Genomic DNA, 18,827 nt, shown 5'->3' on the forward strand with positions numbered 1-18,827 from the left:
GCAGGAGTCTCAGCCTGCGGTTAGGGTGCTAGCTGGTGACTCAAAAGAGTATGGTTCACTTCCTTGCTCTATTGCAGACTTGTGATATGACCTTGGGCAAGTCACTTGGTCTCTCTGTGCCTGAGGTCCCCCTCTGCAAATGGGAATGATCGCACTTCCCTACGTCATAGAGGTGATGTGAGGATGAATACATTAAAGTATGTGAGATGCTGAGATATTACAGTAGAGAGAGTCATATAAGTACCTTAGATAGATACAGGTGGTAATTGAAACATCTCACAACGCCCTTCCTTCATGCACTCTTGTCCCCAAACACTACACCACAATCAGCACTCATAATATCAAAACTTCCTGAAAAACACATCATTCCCCATGCCCTGCTACACATAAAGACCACCCATGCAAAAACACTCTCTACCAACTCTGCCTTCATGCACAATTAGACAGGCTTCAACTTCAGTTTTATAGATTTCAAGTGACGTCCACCAAGCGTACCTTTAGGGTCATCCTGAAGCTCTTTTAGCTCTCTACTGTATTACTAACATTATGGGCCAATCTTGCAGTCTGCACTCAAGTGGAACACTTTCGTCATTCCTGAGAGAGATTTATGCTTAGGTTAGACCAAAGGCAAGTTGCCTTGGTAATCTACATCAGATTTTAGGGGTCCCTAAGGAAGACTCCTTCTTCTTTTCTAATCCAACGGTAAAAGAGTCATACTGCTAAACTTAGGGAGAAGGAGGGATGAATTCCCCAGGAGCATATAATAGGATGGGGATATGGGAAACGGCAGGGCTGCACTGAGGCAACTTCCTAAAGAGAAACCTACTTTATAAACTAATCCTTCAAACATACAAGTGATTTGAGTAACTTTGCATGTGAGTGATCCCATGTAACTCAGTCGGATTACTCATGTAAATGTTGGCAGAAATCAGTGTCCAAGATGGTAGACAGTAACTAGCTTTTTTATTTCTGGTTTCTCTGTTTTCCTGAGGTTGGTCAGCCATGCTCACTATTCTTTACATGATGATTTTAAAGTAGGAAATGGGGCCACTACTGTCAGCCTCTTCCCTCCATGTCTTTCGTTATCCACTTCAGTGGTCCTATAAAGTTTGCTCAGAGGGACCCAAAGTACAGCAGACACCCCACAAATATCAACAATTCAGCATCCATGTTGGCCTTGAAGTTAAACAAACAAACAAACAAACAAACAAACAAACAAAAAGCCACATTTGAAATAAAAAACAGTTTGTCCTATAATAGAGAAGAGGTCCAGTAAATGCGTGTGAAAGATCTTCAGAATTAATTGGAAAGAGTTTCTTGAAACATCAGAAATTCCAAGGCAAGGAAATCAGCTTAAAGCATCAGTAATCTTCAAAAAGAATCTTCAAAAAAAGGATTTTCAAAAAAGAACTAGATAAATTAATGGAGGATGGGTCTATCAATGGCTGTTAGCCAGGATGGGCAGGGATGGTGTCCCTAGCCTCTGTTTTCCAGCAGCTGGGAATGGGTGACAGGGGAGGATCACTTGATGACTAGACTACCTGTTCTGTTCATTCCCTCTGAAGCGCCTGGCATTGGCCACCGTCGGAAGACAGGATACTGGACTAGATGGACCTTTGGTCTGACCCAGAATGGCCATTCTTCTGTGACTTATGTAAGTAAGAAGACAGTGGAAATATTTAGGACACACTTTAAGGATGCCACTAACACGACTTCCACAACATGTGATAATAGGGTCACCACCTGAAAAGAGACAAAGAGGGTGACGTAGAACAACATTATGCAGCACAACAGAGAAAGAAGCCAAATCCATCAATAAGACAATCAGAAGCCTTACAGACCATCATAGGACTGAAATAAATGCGGGAAATTGTTGGATGCCCTATGCGCCTGAGGGTGCAGGAGCAAAAAGAAAGAAGATGACCTTCTGGAACTAGCATAAAGCCAGAGTGATTGGCTTTGTGCCAGTCTCCTGCATGGTAGAAGAGTGGGATAAAATCCAATCCCCAACCTGTGGTCAGGCTATTGGGTTGCAATCCAGGCTAATGTAGTAGTGACAGAGGAGCAATCACTTTAAAGGCTCATATAAAATTTCTATTTCAAGGTGCTACTACAACTTCAGAATATTCTTGTTCTGATTTCTCATCTGAAAACCCATTTATAAATGCTATTTTCCTGAGAGACTGGTATGGCCCAAGCAACAATATCATTTTCTATTTCCAACTGCAACAGTCTCTAGATTCTTGCTTGCCCCCATCACATCTCTGAGACATCACTGACTTGCTGTCAGTCTGTTTCTCAGATCTGCAGCCAGTAAGTCTTCTTTGTTCTCTGGAAATGATGTTCTACTTTTCCATTATGTTAGAGACCTATCTTAGGGATGTGGCAGATTGTCTGTTACTTGAAGCATTGAAAGCAAGCCTGGGTATCTGTTTAAAAGATGTTACAGTTCAAACAGAAATTATGAGTAAGGCTGTGAGTCTGTCATGGAAGTCCTGGAAAGTCATGGGTTCAGGTGACTTTCTGGGACCTCCGTGATTTCTGCAGTGGCCGGTGCAGCTGGCCCGCGGGCTGCCTGAGCAATGCGGGCAGTCCCTGGGACAGCTGCATCTCGGGCTACCACGCCTCCAGCCCCAGCAGCAGCAGGATTTTGGGTGTGGGAGGGGGCTCCGGGCTGAGTCAGGGGGTTCAAGTGATAAGGGGGGTGAAGCCTCTGGGCGGCACTTAGCTAGGAGGGCTCCCTGGAAGCGGCGAGATGTTCCTCTTTTAGCTCCTAGGCAGAGGCGTGGCCAGGTGGCTTTGCGCACTGCCTCCACTTGCAGGCACCACCCCTGCAGCTCCCGGTGGCTGCAGTTCCCAGCCAACGGGAGCTGCGGATTGGGCACTCAGGGCAGGGACAGCGTGCGGAGCCCCCCTGGCCACGCCTCCGCCTAGGATCTGAGGGAGGGACATGTTGTCACTTCTGGGGAGCCATGCGGAATCAGGTAGGGAGTTTACCAGCCCTGCCAAACCCTCCCCACCCCAGCAGCAGCAGGGTTTTGGGATGTGCACCCCACCCGCACCCCCCAAGCACCACCGGGGGTCGCAGGCCCCCCCAAGAGCACACATGCTGCCCATGGCCTGTCCATGACTTTTACTAAAAATACCTGTGATTAAAATGTAGCCTTAGTTTTGAGCTTTATGCAGAAATTGCTAGGTGAGATTCTATGGCCAACATTATGCAGAAGATCAGACTAGATGATCATATTGGTCCTAACTGGCCCTAAAATCTATGAAGCATATCCATTAGAACTGATGGATAAGGAGAGGCATGGACAGCCACCTGTGGCTTTTCGTCCAAACCCAATACATTTTTCTCTGTTGGAGGACTACACACAAAACAAACCTTTATTTCTCCAAAAAAATGAAGAGAAGGGGAAAAAAATTACATTTTTGATAGCACACCATGGGAGAAAGAGGAAATCTTGCATTGTATCCCTTCTTCTTTGCCTGTAGATTGCTTAAGTAGACTATAAATTATTTGGGGGCATTGACTTGGGTTCTTATGTCTGTAAAGCACAGTACACTTTTGGGTACTATATAAATAATAATATTTCATTTTGTTAGAGCTTATCTGTCAGCTGATGAATGCAAAGTTCCTTGAGTTTGTGCAGGAAATAGTACATTATTTTCCTGACTGGCTCTAGCCAAAAATTGCTTCTCCGTCCACAAAAATAGTGGATAGCAAGTTAATAAAAAATCCCAACATAAAAAAAAATCCCTTTACAATGGGAGAACTTAGAGACTCTCCACTTATACTTGCCTACACAGAGTTGATGTTTCCAGGTTCCCATTCAATGGGTGAGTTAATTCACCTAGCAGCCTCTGCTTGACAGCTCTGTGGCAGCCTAAGGACTGTGTGTTATGGGGTCCAGTGATAGTGCAAGTATAGTGGTGAGGTAAAGGCAATCCTGCACCAAGGCAACATAGACAAATATATTACAGAATAAATGCCGGTCAAGAAAAAAAGTGATTTAAATCATCCTATGCCTTTTGTGTCATTGTATCCTGACCCCCCTCCCCACTTGGTTTTGTAAGCTGCTGCTTGGAAGTCTGATGTTAAACGGGCATGGGGATGGATGATTTAGTTTGTCCTACAAGTCCCAGACCTGGCCTCCAAGCAGCACTGTGCTTAAACTCCTGGAAGTCACCTTCAGATGGGGGGGGGGAGAGGAATCTCCTCCAGCAGACAACAAAAAGATCAGCAGAGAGAGGCTGCTGGGGGGAGCAATAGCCCCTGCATGACCTCTTGAGCTGCGGCTGTACAAAGACAGACTGTGTTGACCTCCCCCCCCCGCCCATTCTCATAGGCTTCCCCATTCACGTGGGCGGCACTTTCTCCCTGCATTTGAAATATACTTGTTGCAGCTCTCTCTGCCTCCCGCCCCCACTTCCTCCTCCTGCGCTCGGCACCTCCGGCCGCTCCACCGGGGCTCCCTTCTGATAACGGCAAGGAAAGCCGCCGGGCGGGCAGCTGAGCGGGTGAGTGGAGCCTGCCCCGGCTGGCTCCCCAAGCCGCGGGGGGGCACCGTGCCCGGGGAGGGGGCTGGGCTTTGCACAGCGAGCCTTCCCCGCGCGCGGCCGCGGAGTGACTGCAGAGCCGCCGCCGGGGAGCCCGCTCGCGGGGCAGGGGCTGAGGCGGCTCTGGGGAGGGATGTCGCTGTTCCCGGGGTTGGGCGGGGGGAGCCCGCGGGCGTGAAAGGGGCTGGCTGCACCCTGCGGGCAGCGCTCCCGCGCCGGGCCCCGTGTGACGCCGCACTGCACGTGGCTGGGGTGGGAGCCCCCGGCTGGGCCGGTCGCACGCTCCGTCCCAGCTCCGGGGGGGCCACAATCCCTCTGCCTCTCCGCCGCGCCGAGGATGGAGGAGCGGGGCGGGGCAGACCCGGTCCGCAGCGTCGGGGCTAGCAGGCCACGAGGCCGGCGAAGGAAGGCGCCGCCTGTCCCCTGCGCCGGGTGGGGAGTTCCTCCCTCCGGGTCTGGACTTCGGGGCGCTGCTGCTGCCGTGGCTCGCCGCGGCCCCCGCCGTTCACGCTCTGCACGCCCCGCACCCCCTGGCCTCCCACGGGCTGCGGTAGCGCCTTTCCGATACGCGCCGCCTTGCTAGGCGGGAGACAAACGCGGGTTGTGGGTAATTCCGCGCAGGAGGACAAGAGCGGGATCTGGCGGCAGCAGGAAGGCGAAGCGCACGGGATGAAGTGGTTAGAGCCCATACTCGAGGAGCCCTATGCTGCTCCAAGCGAGGCACCATGATCAAATAGGGGGTGTGGTGTTTCAGAGCAGCAGCCGTGTTAGTCTGTATCCGCGAAAAGAAAAGGAGGACTTGTGGCACCTTAGAGACTAACACGTTTATTTGAGCGTAAGCTTTCGTGAGCTACAGCTATCAGGAAGGAAGTTAGTCACTCTCCAATTGCAGGCCTATTATTTACTGAGCACTAAGCTAATGCAAAGGAATGTGCTTACGGCCCTTTAAACACAAACAGGGACCGAAGGCAGGTTTGTTTACAACTAAATTGACAAATTTGCAAGACCATCAGAGAGTTCCCTGCCAAGTCTTACTCATTTGGAGAGAAGAAAAGGAGGACTTGTGGCACCTTAGAGACTAACAAATTTATTTGAGCATAAGCTTTTGTGAGCTACAGCTCACATCGAATGCATCCGATGAAGTGAGCTGTAGCTCAGGAAAGCTTACGCTCAAATAAATTTGTTAGTCTCTAAGGTGCCACAAGTCCTCCTTTTCTTTTTGAGAATACAGACTAACACGGCTGCTACTCTGAAACCTGTCATTTGGAGAGAGTTTCTAGCAGTTTTTGAAGCAGCTCCATTGGGAGAAGAGCTTTTCTGCTTGTTGTGTTTCAATAAGCCATTTACAACATCACTCAAAAGAAATCTCTGCCTCATGCAAGTTGTCAGATCTCACAGCCTTGAGTTTAAAGGGCAGCAGACAGGTTGGTCAGAAAAAGAAATCTTTTTACTGCATTCTCACTCGGTATGTCTTTTTTTTAATGGTTATGTTTAAAATTTTTGCTCAGAGGGATGGTGTCTTGAAATGGACATCTTACTCTCTGATCCTGTAACAGAATCTTTTAGCAAGGTCCCTGCACTCATGACTTCTATTGACTTCAGCAGGATTCAATGAGGAAATACGGTTCACGCTAGCAGATCTTCAAGCAGCACTGGGACTTGGGCATTATCATGGTGCTGCAGTGCCAGTATAGTTAAGGTTGCATCATGATTTCTGTTTAAAGATGGATCTTTCTAAGTCCTCTATAATTGACATGCTGAGTCAGATTCCTTTGAAATTTGGTGTGTCTCAAGGTGCAGGGTAGGGTTAATGATCCAAATTTAGGGTAATTTGAGCGTGGTGTTCCAAAGATACAAGTCTTGAAATAAATAGCAATGTTTCAAAAAGTTTCCAGGTGGTGTATTTGGGTTTTTTGTTTGGTCTTTTGAATAGTGCTAGGGATCAAACTGCCGATGTGATGTGGGTCAAGATGGTCTCAGTCTGTCAAGTTTTACCCAAGGTAGTGCATGGCACCCACTAAATCTTTGGGGGACCTAAATTGAGAATGTTATTTCATGTACATTTTTTACAGTAGGCCTACACCAATAAGAAAAATTACTCGACCAATTTCCATTCCTGTTGTTTTATATGCTTTAAAGCTCAACGCTGAGTAATGCTCTAAAATCCGACTGGTTAATCAGCTTGCTTGGAAATTTGGTGTGCCCCAGGGGGTGCTGGGTAGCATTAATGATGCAAATTTGGGGTCATTTGACTGGGGGGTTCCTTAGTTACGTTCCTCTATATACGTCCTCAAAAGCCCGGTTTCCCTCTGCTACCTTGTACTGTTAAACTGAGAGCTACTAAAGACTGGATGAATGACATGCCTCACTGAGATTGATAGTGGTGAACTCAGCCTTCAATTAATATAACTAAGCATAAATTAATGACAAGCCCCTACCTAAGACGAAAGGAGTTTTGCACTGAGTGGCCAGAGTTTGCTGCAATTTGTCAGTCATGGGTGGCAATTTTATTTGGGGATGGAGGGAATATAATCAAAGTATTTTGGGGGGAAAAGTAGAAAAAAGGGGAGTGGTATTAGGGGATGGAGGATTGGAGAAACATGGGGAGAGTGGTTTGGGGCTGCAGCAAAAGGAGTGGGCTTGGGGGATGCATGGTAGAGGAGGGAAGAGGGGTGAGGGAGTCCTTGCCCCCCCAGCTCTGCCAGTGCACCCCAAACTTCCTGCACCCCACAGTTCTGCCAGTGCACCCCAAACTTCCTGCACCCCACAGTTCTGCCAGTGCACCCCAAACTTCCTGCACTCCACAGCTCTGCCAATGCATCCCAACCCCCCCGCTCCCTACAGTTTGACCTGTGTACCTCAACTCGTGTACAAACCCTTCACACATCCACCAATTCCATTTGACTATAAGCTCTTTGGGTCAGGGACTTCTCGTTATTATAGTGCTGCAGTAGTGCCACTCTAATTGAGGTTACATCATGACTTCAGTTTAACAGGTGATCTAAGTCCTCTAAAAACTGGCAGGCTTAGCTGTGTTTCTTTTAAATTTGGTGCCTCAGCAGGGTGCAGGATAGGGGTCATTTGAGCTATGGGTTGCAAAGATATAAGGCGTGAAAAAATAGCCATTTTTCAGAAAGTTTCTAGGTGGGGTCTCTTTGCTTAGAGCTAGAGGTCAAATTATTGATGTGATGTGGGTCAAAATGGTTTCAGTCTGTCAAATTTTACCCAAGGCAGTATCTGATCCTTTATATGTGCATGCACCTCATGTATATCATCAGATGTAATACTTCATGTTGCTTGCTACAAGTTGTCTCTCTTATATGTGCTTTTATTTTATGGGGAAGTTTACTGTGAACACGGCAGAACAGGCAGTAGCCAGAGTAACCAGAAATTTTATTATATCAGGTGGGGAAGAGCCAAACTACTTTGTGGGGGGCTATGAGGGGATGATGGATTAGCCACAGGGAGAGGGGTTGTAGCTCTGGAGGGGACAGGAAATGAGGATGGGTGGTAGACAAGCTTGGATTGGTTGTTTGAGGAAAATCTGTGTTTTTACTTGCCCTTGGGGAGTATGTGTGTGGGGATGGGCAAGTGGCTACTTCCTGATCTTGGGGCAACTTAATATGGTGTTTTCAAAGATGCATAATGTGGAGGTTTGGAACTGACACCACAGGTACCTTGACTACTGAGGGAAAAGAATTTATAGAAACGTGTGTGCTGCCAGGCTTGCCAATATGTGGATTCTGGGTGGATCATGAGGTGGCAAAAGTTTGTGGGAGAGCAAGGAGTATATCAAGATTGCTGATTACAGGTAGATTAGATGGAGAGAGGTGTCCTGAACTGGCATAATCTTTTGCTCACTCTGCAGCATCTAACCAGTGACGTAAGAGGTTGTGATCTACCAGATATTATGATGATTCACTCTGGTGGAAATGATCTGGGCCTTATTCCTGGTGCACACCTCATAAAATGTAAGTAAGCAGATTTGGACTGCATCAAAGATTTGTGACCAGGAGCTGTAATAATTTTCTCTGAAAAAATTGCTACAGCAACAATATGGAAGATGTGTTGAATGAACATTAAATAGGAAATGGGAGGGCTTGTGGCTGACCAGAAAAGATGTATGGTATAGCAATGAAAAATACAAGTTCTGACACCTCTGGGGTACATCTGTTGGAAAAGATTCAGAGGATCTTTCTCACAAACCTAAAACTGTCAGTATTTTGGAACAGAAATCCCGCCTGTGATTTCTCTCATGTGTCCTACCACAAACTCCACCATCCAACCATTCTGAAACATGACCAGGAACGCCATTCCACTGTAACACAGCTGTTCTTCAGTTGGTGGTATGTTGTCCTCTTGCACAATGTTGAGTTGAGTAAAACGCAAACATTTCAGCAACTATGGGGTGAGCAGAGTAAATGTATGGGTGTTAACGGGGCATACCGGGGCAGTGTGGAAAGAGGTTAAGGTTGCACTGGCAACCTTAATGTGCATTTCCTAGTTTTCAGAAGTTTGAGTTCACTCAATTGAGCGTTCTGCCAGGGGATGACCTACCACTAAGCAACCTTAACTTTGAATTAACATACATTTTTGCCATTGAATTGTAATAGTTTTAAGACTAGATAAACAGTAGTCATAAACCTTACACCAGCATATCTCAGTACAATACAAACATCATAAAGCTTGACCATGTAGGTCCAATCCTGATTCTGCTAAAGTTAATGGAAAGTTTACTGGAAATTCCCACTTCAGTGGGAACAGGTTCAGGCTTTTAATCTAACATAGCATTACACTGAGTAGCTATAACATCAGATACTTTAGACATATTTTTGGAGCTAAAAATGATATACAAATGATTACAATAATAAAACCTAGTTTTTCTACAGTGTTTTTCATCAGTAGATCTCAAAGAACTATACAAGGAGGTAAGTATCATTATCCCCATTTTACAGATGGGAAAACTGAGACAGAGAGGCACTGACAACATATTTCCAGGTATGCAGGCAAAATAATATTACACTCTTCTGCCAGGCAAATTTCTAGAATGAAGAGTGAAATTTAGTTTTCCTAATACCTGGTGAAAATCATGTTGGATGCCACAAACAGCACTAGAATAATGAATGTTAGAGTTGACATTCACTTTGACATTTGGCATGAAGGATTTATTCCAAAGTAAAGTGAATAATGTCTAAGGGTATATCTATACTACGCGCCGGATCTCCGGGCAGTGATCGATCTAGCGGGGGTCGATTTATCGTGTCTAGTCTAGATGTAATAAATCAACCCCTGAGCGCTCTCCCGTTGACTCCTGTACTCCACTGCCGCGAGAGTCGCAGGCAGAGTTGACGCGGGAGCGGCAGCAGTCTACTCACTGTGGTGAAGACACCACGGTAAATCGATCTAAGTGTGTCAACTTCAGACACATGAATAACGTAGCTGAAGTTGCGTAAGTTAGATCGACACCCCACCAGTGTAGATCAGGGTAGTATTGCTTAAAATAATATTTTTGTGTCCATTCTTCCAGTTAAGCATGCCTTATGCAATCTCCTTTAACTTTTCATGGGAATTTTGCATAAAGAAGTAGTTCAGACTTAGGCTCCAAGATATTCCTTCCTAAACTGGTGGTGGTGGGGGATTCTAAATTAATTTTAAACAGTCATTTTCAAATATAAGTCAATGATACTACTTACAGTAGCAAGCACTACACTTGGTAGTGTTTGAAGGTTCAGCTCTTAGGCTGTAAGCTCCTTGGGACTTGGGGTATGTTGTCTTCTGTGTCTTGTACAATGCAAAGCACTTCGCCATCACTTTAAATTAAAAAAAAATGGAACTTCAAGTCTGAAGAATTCATTTGCTCCATCACCTAATATAATTAGAACTTTGATATCATGTTGCCATTTAATTTTAAACACGTTTTGAAGAGGTGGCAGCACTGCAGCATCTGCTGTTGGAATATTGTTCAGCATTTGCTAATATCCACTTGCATATTCATGATCAATCAGGTTATCATGCTTTAGGGAGGAAATGTAGGTTGGATGAGGTTGTGTATGCCAAATCCCCTAAACCCATGCACATGTGAGCAGCCTATTTTCCTATAGAGCCACAAAGTTGTTGGAGCTGGCTTTTCTAATGAACTTTTAACACAAGAGGAAGGAGTTGTATAACACTGAAAAACTAGCATAATGGGGTGCCTCCCATATTTATTGTCTCAATGACTCCATGCCAGACTTGCTCACTTTACATGAACACAGATTATTTTTTCTAGATGTCAAGTTTGCAAACTTAATCTGGGATCAGAAAGTCACATTTTGTCCCTTGCTCTTGCATGTGTAATAAAGGATCTGAAAGTGGGACTAAGTTAAAGATTCTTTTGGTGCATGACAGAGAGAGAGAAGAACTCAGACCACGCTTTCACAGTGGAATTTGCTTTGCTGGACTAACAGGAGTTTAAAAGTACTGTAATAAAAACTTACTATTCTCAGGTCAAAAGGGAGCTGATCTCACTCTTAATACACACATGGAACAAATCTGTTAAATAATAAAATAATGAAACCTATTCTGACCATCACTGCCCTCTATTTGATAAGACCCAGTCAGAAGGGTTAAGCATTTCCCATGTAAGTTCTGGGGTTTCAGAATATAAAGTACTTCCATGCCATTCTTGGCAGAGAGTCAATGGTCCCCGTTTATCTTCCAGGAACTGGCCATGTCCAGTGGATCCATTCAAGGCATCATATTCTAGTGAGATGTGCAGTTTGCATCTCAAAATAACCCTTATCGCACTTGCCCAGTCAGGTTTCTTTGTACTTGCTTGTTGATGTACATCAAACTACACTGCATTGCGATCTTTTCAACTCTTACAAACTAAGCAGGGTCAAACCTGCTTAATTTGTTGGTGGTGACTGCCTAGAAAATGCTAGTGCCCCCAAGAAATGATGTCGATTTAGTCAGTGGTCCTCTGCCCTCTGCATCAGCATCAAGTAATGTATCAGCGTGGTGCAAGGATGTATTGCCACTGCCTTTTAAATGAGGTGCAAGAGACCCTGAAAACTTGTGCACATTATAAATCCCATGACATTTTTCAAAAGCACAGGGTTATTAACCCTGGTATTTTGGCCAAATAACAATTTGGGTAATTACAGTCTTTTTACCAAATAAGTTATTCTTCACTTCCTGCCCTAAACTATTGTATAGTATTGACTGTTGCCATATTTCACGGCAAAAGAAGTTGCATTTAGTGGGCCAAGAGAGTCTTACAAAACATATTCAGGGGCAAATTTTGTCTTTTAATAGTTCTTTGGGATCATGGTGAATGAAAGTAAATATTGGCATCATTGTGACAGGGCATTTGTCTAAAATTTCCCAGCACTGCTAAAACCAGTTCAGTTCACTGGCAATAGTAAGGTGGGAGTACCAGTACAGATAAAGCATCAGTGATCACTGGCCTTTTAACCCCTTTTGTGTTGTGTAAACCTGCTCTGAGCAGGATTAGGTTAGTTTGGGCCAGATCCTCAACTCAAGTAAATTGTCTTAGCTCCATTGACTTCAATGGAACAACACTAATTTATACCACTTGAGGATCTGGCCTCTCGTGCTGAAAACACCAGTGGCTGCCTGGAGCCTTTTCTAGAGTGCTCCCAAGGTTGCTCCCACTGGTGGAGCTGCACTAGCTATAGTAATTGTGGGAAATTTTAGGGGGAAAACCCCTTTTAGACACAGCTATTCAGTCTTTGCCATGCATTTCATATTAGAATGCCATGCTAATACCCGCTTAGAGGTTACAAATGCATGACTGTGGGCCCAAAGTAAGGTGCTGAGACTCCCACTGATGCCATATTGCAGGCAGAAAGATGAATGGTTGACAGGAGGCAGGGAAGATTGACAGGGAAAAACAGTCAGGAAAGTTTTAAGGGCTACCTGCCTGTCACATGATCTAGCAGGGAATTTAAGGAAAGGATGTGTCCTCTTTCAAGGGCAGCTGGCTGAGACAGGCAACAGCAAAGCTTCTGGGGACTGAAGTTGGTCAGATGAATTGCTTTGTTTTGTGGTTGGTGTTTGAATAATACATTGTGCCTGGAGGCAAGGGCCTGAAATGGACTCGGGTGTGGCACTGGCTCTTTCCTGGGCTGGTGAAATAGTCACCAGCTTACAAAGATGTTCAAAAATCAGGACTCACTCCCTAAATATAATGAGATTTTAAAAAATTAATACATTTGGGGTTCTTTTTTATTTACTTCTAACCTACAGAGTGCATTTGTGTCACATTTTCAAGCTTTCCTCTGAAACCATGAGGACTAGAAACTTACCCTTTTAAAAATTGAAACCTGCTTGTCACATAATCACGTCTCCAAAATCTGGGGCTTTGAATATTGTCAGAGTCATGATAAAAGTATGAGAGTTGACAACACTGGAGAGATATAAACAAGGATCAGATCAGATGAATTAAAAGAAAATGCAGGGATTGGTCTTAATACCTTATATCTATCTAAATAAACATTTACTCTATTTGTAGACGACAATGAATGTGGAACATGAAATTAACCTCTTAATTGAGGAGATTCGGCGGCTGGGGACCAAAAGTAAGTACTGTAATCTCACTGATCACACAGGTTTAGCCTTACTATGTCAACTTGTGAACTTGACATCACTCCTCAACCAATAAGGCTTGGGCCCAGTTCTACAAAGACTTGCATATATGTTTAACTTTGACTTCAATGGCCCTACCCACATTGCATAACAGGGACTCCTCTTATGCATGAAGTTAGGTACATGCATAAATCAATGCAGGTTGGGGGCCTTGGGATGAAATCCTGGCTCCATTAAAATCAATGGCAAAACTCCCATTGACTTCAGTGGGGCCAGAATTTTACCCTTGGTCATTAGCTGGTTTGGAGTCTTCCAGTTTCAACTCAGGTATTATGGGAAGTAGCATTCTTCCCTTTGAAGTCAATACTGAAGTAATGATTCAGCATGATAATGGCATAGAGAGGACACTTATAAAGTTTACAGACAATACCAAGATGAGAGGGGTTGCAAGTGCTTTGGAGGATAGGATTAAAATTCCATATGATCTTGACAAACTAGAGAAATGGTCTGAAGTAAATAGGATGAAATACAATAAGGACAAATGCAAAGTATTCCACTTAGGAAAGAACAATCAGTTGCACATCTACAAAATGGGAAATGACTGCAGAGTACTGCGGAAAGGGATCTGGAGGTCATAATGGATCCCAAGCTAACAACAGTGAGTCAACAGTGAAACACTTGCCAAAAAAAAAAAAAAAAAAAAAGCAAACATCATTCTGGGATGTGTTAGCAGGAGTGTTTTAAGCAAGACACGTGAAGTAATTCTTCCGCTCTATTCCGCGCTGATTAGACTTCACTGGAGTACTGTGTCCAGGGGTGAAAGTAAAATGCAGCTCTTACTAGTACGGGGCCCCTGTGCCTCCTCCCTCCCCCCACCCAAAAGGGTGTGGCCTCGGGCAGAAGGGGCAGGGCTGGGAGTCAGCGTCCCCCAGCCCATCCATATTTCCTCCTGGCCCGTGCAGCCCAGGGCTCCAGTGGCGATTTAAAGGGCCCGGGGCTCTGAGCCCTTTTAAATCGCAGCCCTGGGACAGCTACCTCTATTGCCCCGCCCTCCCCACTGTCAGCAGCCCTTTTTTAACATCGCTGCCCTTTTTGTGCCTCCCATCGGTGGCCCTGCCGGGTTGTTGTTGCCCCTTTTGCCAAATTAAGTGTAAAAATGTAATTAGAAAAGCCAAAAAGGAGTTTGAAGAACAGATACCTTTTGAGTTTTTGGTAATAACAAAATGTTTAAGTACATCAGAAGCAGGAAGCCTGCTAAACAACCAGTGGGACCCCTGGACAATTGAGATACAAAAGGAGCACTTAAGAACAATAAAGTCATTGTGGAGAAACTAAATGAATTCTTTGCTTCAGTCTTCACGGCTGAGTATGTTAGGCAAACCTGAGCGGTCCTATGTAGGTGACAAATCTGAGGAATTGTCACAGATTGAAGTGTCACTACAGGAGGTTTTGGAATTAATGGAGAAACTTAAAAGTAACAAGTCAGCAGGACCAGATGACATTCACCCAAGAGTTCTGAAAGAACTCAAATGTGAAATTGCGGAACTATTAACTATGGTTTGTAACCTATACCCAATGACTGTACCCAATGTACCAGCTTCTGTACCCAATGACTGGAAGACAGCTAATGTAAAGCCAATATTTAAAAAGGGCTCTAGAGGTGATCCTGGCAGTTACAGACTGGTAAGCCTAATGTCAGCACCGGGCAAATTAGCTGAAACAATAGTAAAGAATAAAATTGTCAGACACATAGATTATTGGGCAAAAGTCAACATGGTTTCTGAGAAATCATGTCTCACTAATCTATTAGAGTTCTTTGAAGGGGCCAACAAACATGTAGACAAGGGGGATCCAGTGGACATAGTATATTTAGATTTCCAGAAAGCCTTTGACAAGGTCCCTCATCAAAGCTTCTTATGTAAATTAAGATGTCATGGGATAAGAGGGAAGATCCTTTCATGGATTGAGAACTGGTTAAAAGACAGGGAACAAAAGGTAGGAATAAATGGTAAATTTTCAGAATGGAGAGGGATAATTAGTGGTGTTCCTCAAGGGTCAGTTCTAGGACCAATCCTATTCAACTTATTCATAAATGATCTGGAGAAAGGGGTAAACAGTGAGGTGGCAAAGTTTGCAGATGGTACTAAACTGCTCAAGATAGTTAAGACCAAAGCAGACTGTGAAGAACTTCAAAAAGATCTCCCAAAACTAACTGATTGGGCAACAAAATGGAAAATGAAATTTAATGTGGATAAATGTAAAGTAATGCACATTTGGAAAAAATAACCCCAATTATACATACAATATGATGGGGGCTAATTTAGCTACAACTAATCAGGAAAGAGATCTTGGAGTCATCATGGATAGTTCTCTGAAGACGTCCACGCAGTGCGTAGCAGCAGTCTAAAAAGCGAACAGGATGTTAGAAATCATTAAAAAAGGGATAGTCTCCATCTTATTCTCTATCTTATTGCCCTTATATAAATCATGGTATGCCCACATCTTGAATACTGTGTACTGATGTGGTCTCCTCATCTCAAAAAAGATATACTGGCATTAGAAAAGGTTCAGAGAAGGGCAACTAAAATGATTAGGGGTTTGGAATGGGTCCCATATGAGGAGAGATTAAAGAGGCTAGGACTTTTTATCTTGGAAAAAAGGAGACTAAGAGGGGATATGATAGAGGTATATAAAATGAGTGGTGTGGAGAAGGTGAATAAGGAAAAGTTATTTACTTGTTCCCATAATATAAGAACTAGGGGCCACCAAATGAAATTAATGGGCAGCAGGTTTAAAACAAATAAAAGGAAGTTCTTCTTCACACAGCGCACAGTCAACCTGTGGAACTCCTTCCCTGAGGAGGTTGTGAAGGCTAGGACTATAAAAGGGTTTAAAAGAGAACTAGATAAATTCATGGAGGCTAAGTCCATTAATGGCTATTAGCTAGGATGGGTAAGAAATGGTGTCCCTAGCCTCTGTTTGTCAGAGGGTGGAGATGGATGGCAGGAGAGAGATCACTTGCTCATTACCTGTTAGGTTCACTCCCTCTGGGGCACCTGGCATTGGCCACTGTCGGTGGAAAGGATACTGGGCTGGATGGACTTTTGGTCTGACCCAGTATGGCCATTCTTATGTGGCGGGGCTCAGGCCCTGGACTTCAGCCCCATTTGATGGGGCTTTGGCTTTCTGCCGTGGGCCACAGCAAGTCTAACACTGGCCCCGCTTGGTGGCCCCCCTGAAACCTGTCCGTGGCCCCCCACGGGGTCCCGGACTCCTGGTTGAGAATCACTGGTCTAGATAATACTTAGTCCTGCCACAAATGCAGGGGACTAGACTAGATGACCTCTCAAGGTCCTTCCAGTCCTATGATTCTGTGGTGCAAGGGAAGAGTGCTATTGTAGGTGGTTGTTCAACGTCTTTGAAAATCATTTCCAAATTCCATGAACTTGCTTAGAACAAAGACTATTCTTTTCACTACAATATATCACATTTAACATTCTTAGAGCTCTACATTTTAAAAAAAAGTGTCTATAATGATAAAATAAGAAATGTGGGCAACTAGGACAAAGGTGGGCAAACTACGGGCCACATCCGGCCCGTGGGACCATCCTGTTTGGCCCTTGAGCTCATGGCCGGGAAGGCTAGTCCCTAGCCCCTCCCCTGCTGTCCCCCCCTTCCCCCACAGCCACTCTGCCAGCACTCTGGGTGGCATGGCTGAGAGCTCCTGCCGGGCAGCATGGCTGTCTCCGGCCAGTAAGGGGATGGGGGGGGTTGGATAAGGGGCAGGAGGTCCCATGGGCCAGTCGGGACAGGGAGAAGGGGGGTTGGATGGGGGGTGGGGTCCTGGGAGGGGGTAGTCAGGGGACAAGAAGCAGAGGGGGGTTGGATAGGGAATGGGGTCCCAGGGCGGGGAGTGGTTAGGGGTGGGGGGTGCCGGGAGGGAGAGGTCAGGGACAAGGAGTAGGGCGAGTTGGATGGGTTGGGGATTCTGAAGGGGGGCAGTCAGGGGGCAGGAAATGGGAGGGGGCAGGGGAGCCAGGCTGTTTAGGGAATCACAGCCTTCCCTATCTGGCCCTCCATACAGTTTGGCAACCCCGATGTGGCCCTCGGTCCAAAAAGTTTGCCCACCTCTGAACTAGGATCTGGTTTGCTAATTTGTTGTTCCAGTTTTATGAAAATGTAACTCTATTTATTTCTATTTATTTTAATAAAAAAACCTGTTAATTAAATGTCGTTTATTACATAACATTATCTGCTCGTTAGAGAGAATGTAGATTGAGTGATTGTTTTGAAATTAATTTGTACCACTTCAAGAGAGCTATTTTTGTGAGGCAAGGAGGGACACATTAGCTTTTCAATTTGGACTTTAAATGTTAACCAGCATAAGAAACTATTTTAAAACAAATCAATTTCTACAGCTTCAATAATAATGTCTTATAGTGCTTTTCATCCATAGATCTCCACTTTACAAAGAAAGGTAAGTATCAGAGTGGTGAAGTGGCTTAGCCAAGGTGGCACAAAAGATCATTGACTGAGCTGGAAATACAATCCAAGTCTCCTGTTGTGTTTTGACTGTATTTCATTTCAGTACCTCCAAATATTCTTCCAACCGAAGGACAATCTGCATGTGTTGTAATACTCCTATCTCTGATTTAGATGCTGATGGAAAGCTGAGTGTGAAGTTTGGTGTGCTCTTTGCTGATGAAAAATGTGCCAACCTCTTTGAAGCCCTAGTGGGCACCCTTAAGGCTGCAAAACGAAGGAAGATTGTTACTTACCCAGGAGAGTTACTTTTACAAGGTGTTCATGACAATGTTGATATTTTGTTACTGCAGGACTAATGCAGTTTGCACTTCTCCTGTGCATTAGTTAATCTGTTTCAGGTAAATGATATGCAGACATTTCAGATCAAGGCAAATCATCCTAGTGTGTTTTGATGTATTTTTCTATAACTTTATAGTAAAAAGGAGACTCTTATTTTGGAAAATATTCCTTTTTGTATTCCTTCTGTGAACATTACTGTAAATGATTGTAAGGTAAAAGACACACAATCTCTTTTTAACTCAGGTAATGCATTTTTTAAATGTATCTCTCAGTTATTGTCACCATGAAAGAAGAGACAGAACTGGTAACTTATCTGTGTTTACAAACCAAAATTTGCTGTGAAAGTATAAAATAAAACATGCCTAAATTTATATAATTGTTGTTGTTGTTTCCTTTCATTTGTAGAAAGCAAATAGAATTACTCTAAGTAACAAGGCTAAATGATTGAACTGAAAGCGAGCTAGAGAAATGGAAATAGTTTTGCACTATAATGCCACCTTTTATTTCCAAATTCCATGGGGAGGAGGCAAGAGCAGGAGAGGTGAACTTGTTTAAATCAGGAAATGGGCTTGATTTCCCCGATCATAAAGATTAACAATATTGATCATTAGAGGAGTTCAACTTGTTCATCTTCAGTCTTGTTTATGAATTTCATGGAATCTTCATGCAATTTGATTCCTTTTGTGTAACTAAAACAAGAAGTGAACTTGTCAGCATGGATCACCATGAATGTAACAGGAAATTTGGCTGGTGAGAGAGGTAAAAATAAAGCAGTTTTTTTTTTTAAAGTGGAAATAAGTTTTCTAAAGAGTCAGATGTGTGTGTATAGGCTGGCTTCAGAGTGGTCTGTGTGA

General features: G+C 44.3%; 1 protein-coding gene across 3 annotated transcripts; it reads left to right on the top strand.

Moving 5' to 3' along the window:
* The first annotated feature begins 4,387 nt into the window (after positions 1-4,387).
* On the top strand, positions 4,388-18,344 carry ABRACL (ABRA C-terminal like). 3 transcript variants are annotated; one of them, XM_038397771.1, is made up of 4 exons: positions 4,388-4,521; positions 8,429-8,531; positions 13,076-13,142; positions 17,806-18,344. In XM_038397771.1, exons 3-4 carry the CDS (start codon positions 13,082-13,084, stop codon positions 17,988-17,990), a joined length of 246 nt encoding a protein of 81 aa, XP_038253699.1. In that variant the 5' UTR covers positions 4,388-4,521; positions 8,429-8,531; positions 13,076-13,081; the 3' UTR covers positions 17,991-18,344. The 3 variants fall into 3 exon arrangements, with proteins under 3 accessions (XP_038253699.1, XP_038253700.1, XP_043367041.1); XM_043511106.1 differs by lacking the exon at positions 8,429-8,531 and adding an exon at positions 8,793-8,906 and having other exon boundaries at positions 4,407-4,521; XM_038397772.2 differs by lacking the exon at positions 8,429-8,531 and having other exon boundaries at positions 4,389-4,521.
* Positions 18,345-18,827: the final 483 nt, after the last annotated feature.

This window comes from Dermochelys coriacea, chromosome 3 (assembly GCF_009764565.3).
Source record: "Dermochelys coriacea isolate rDerCor1 chromosome 3, rDerCor1.pri.v4, whole genome shotgun sequence".
Classification (NCBI taxonomy): domain Eukaryota; kingdom Metazoa; phylum Chordata; order Testudines; family Dermochelyidae; genus Dermochelys; species Dermochelys coriacea.

Excerpts from the sequence above, each read along its gene's own strand:
- ABRACL (XM_038397771.1), top strand. The coding sequence starts at position 13,082 with ATGAATGTGGAACATGAAATTAACCTCTTAATTGAGGAGATTCGGCGG. Across the intron at positions 13,143-17,805 it reads TCGGCGGCTGGGGACCAAAA|ATGCTGATGGAAAGCTGAGT; the intron begins GTAAGTACTGTA and ends TCTCTGATTTAG.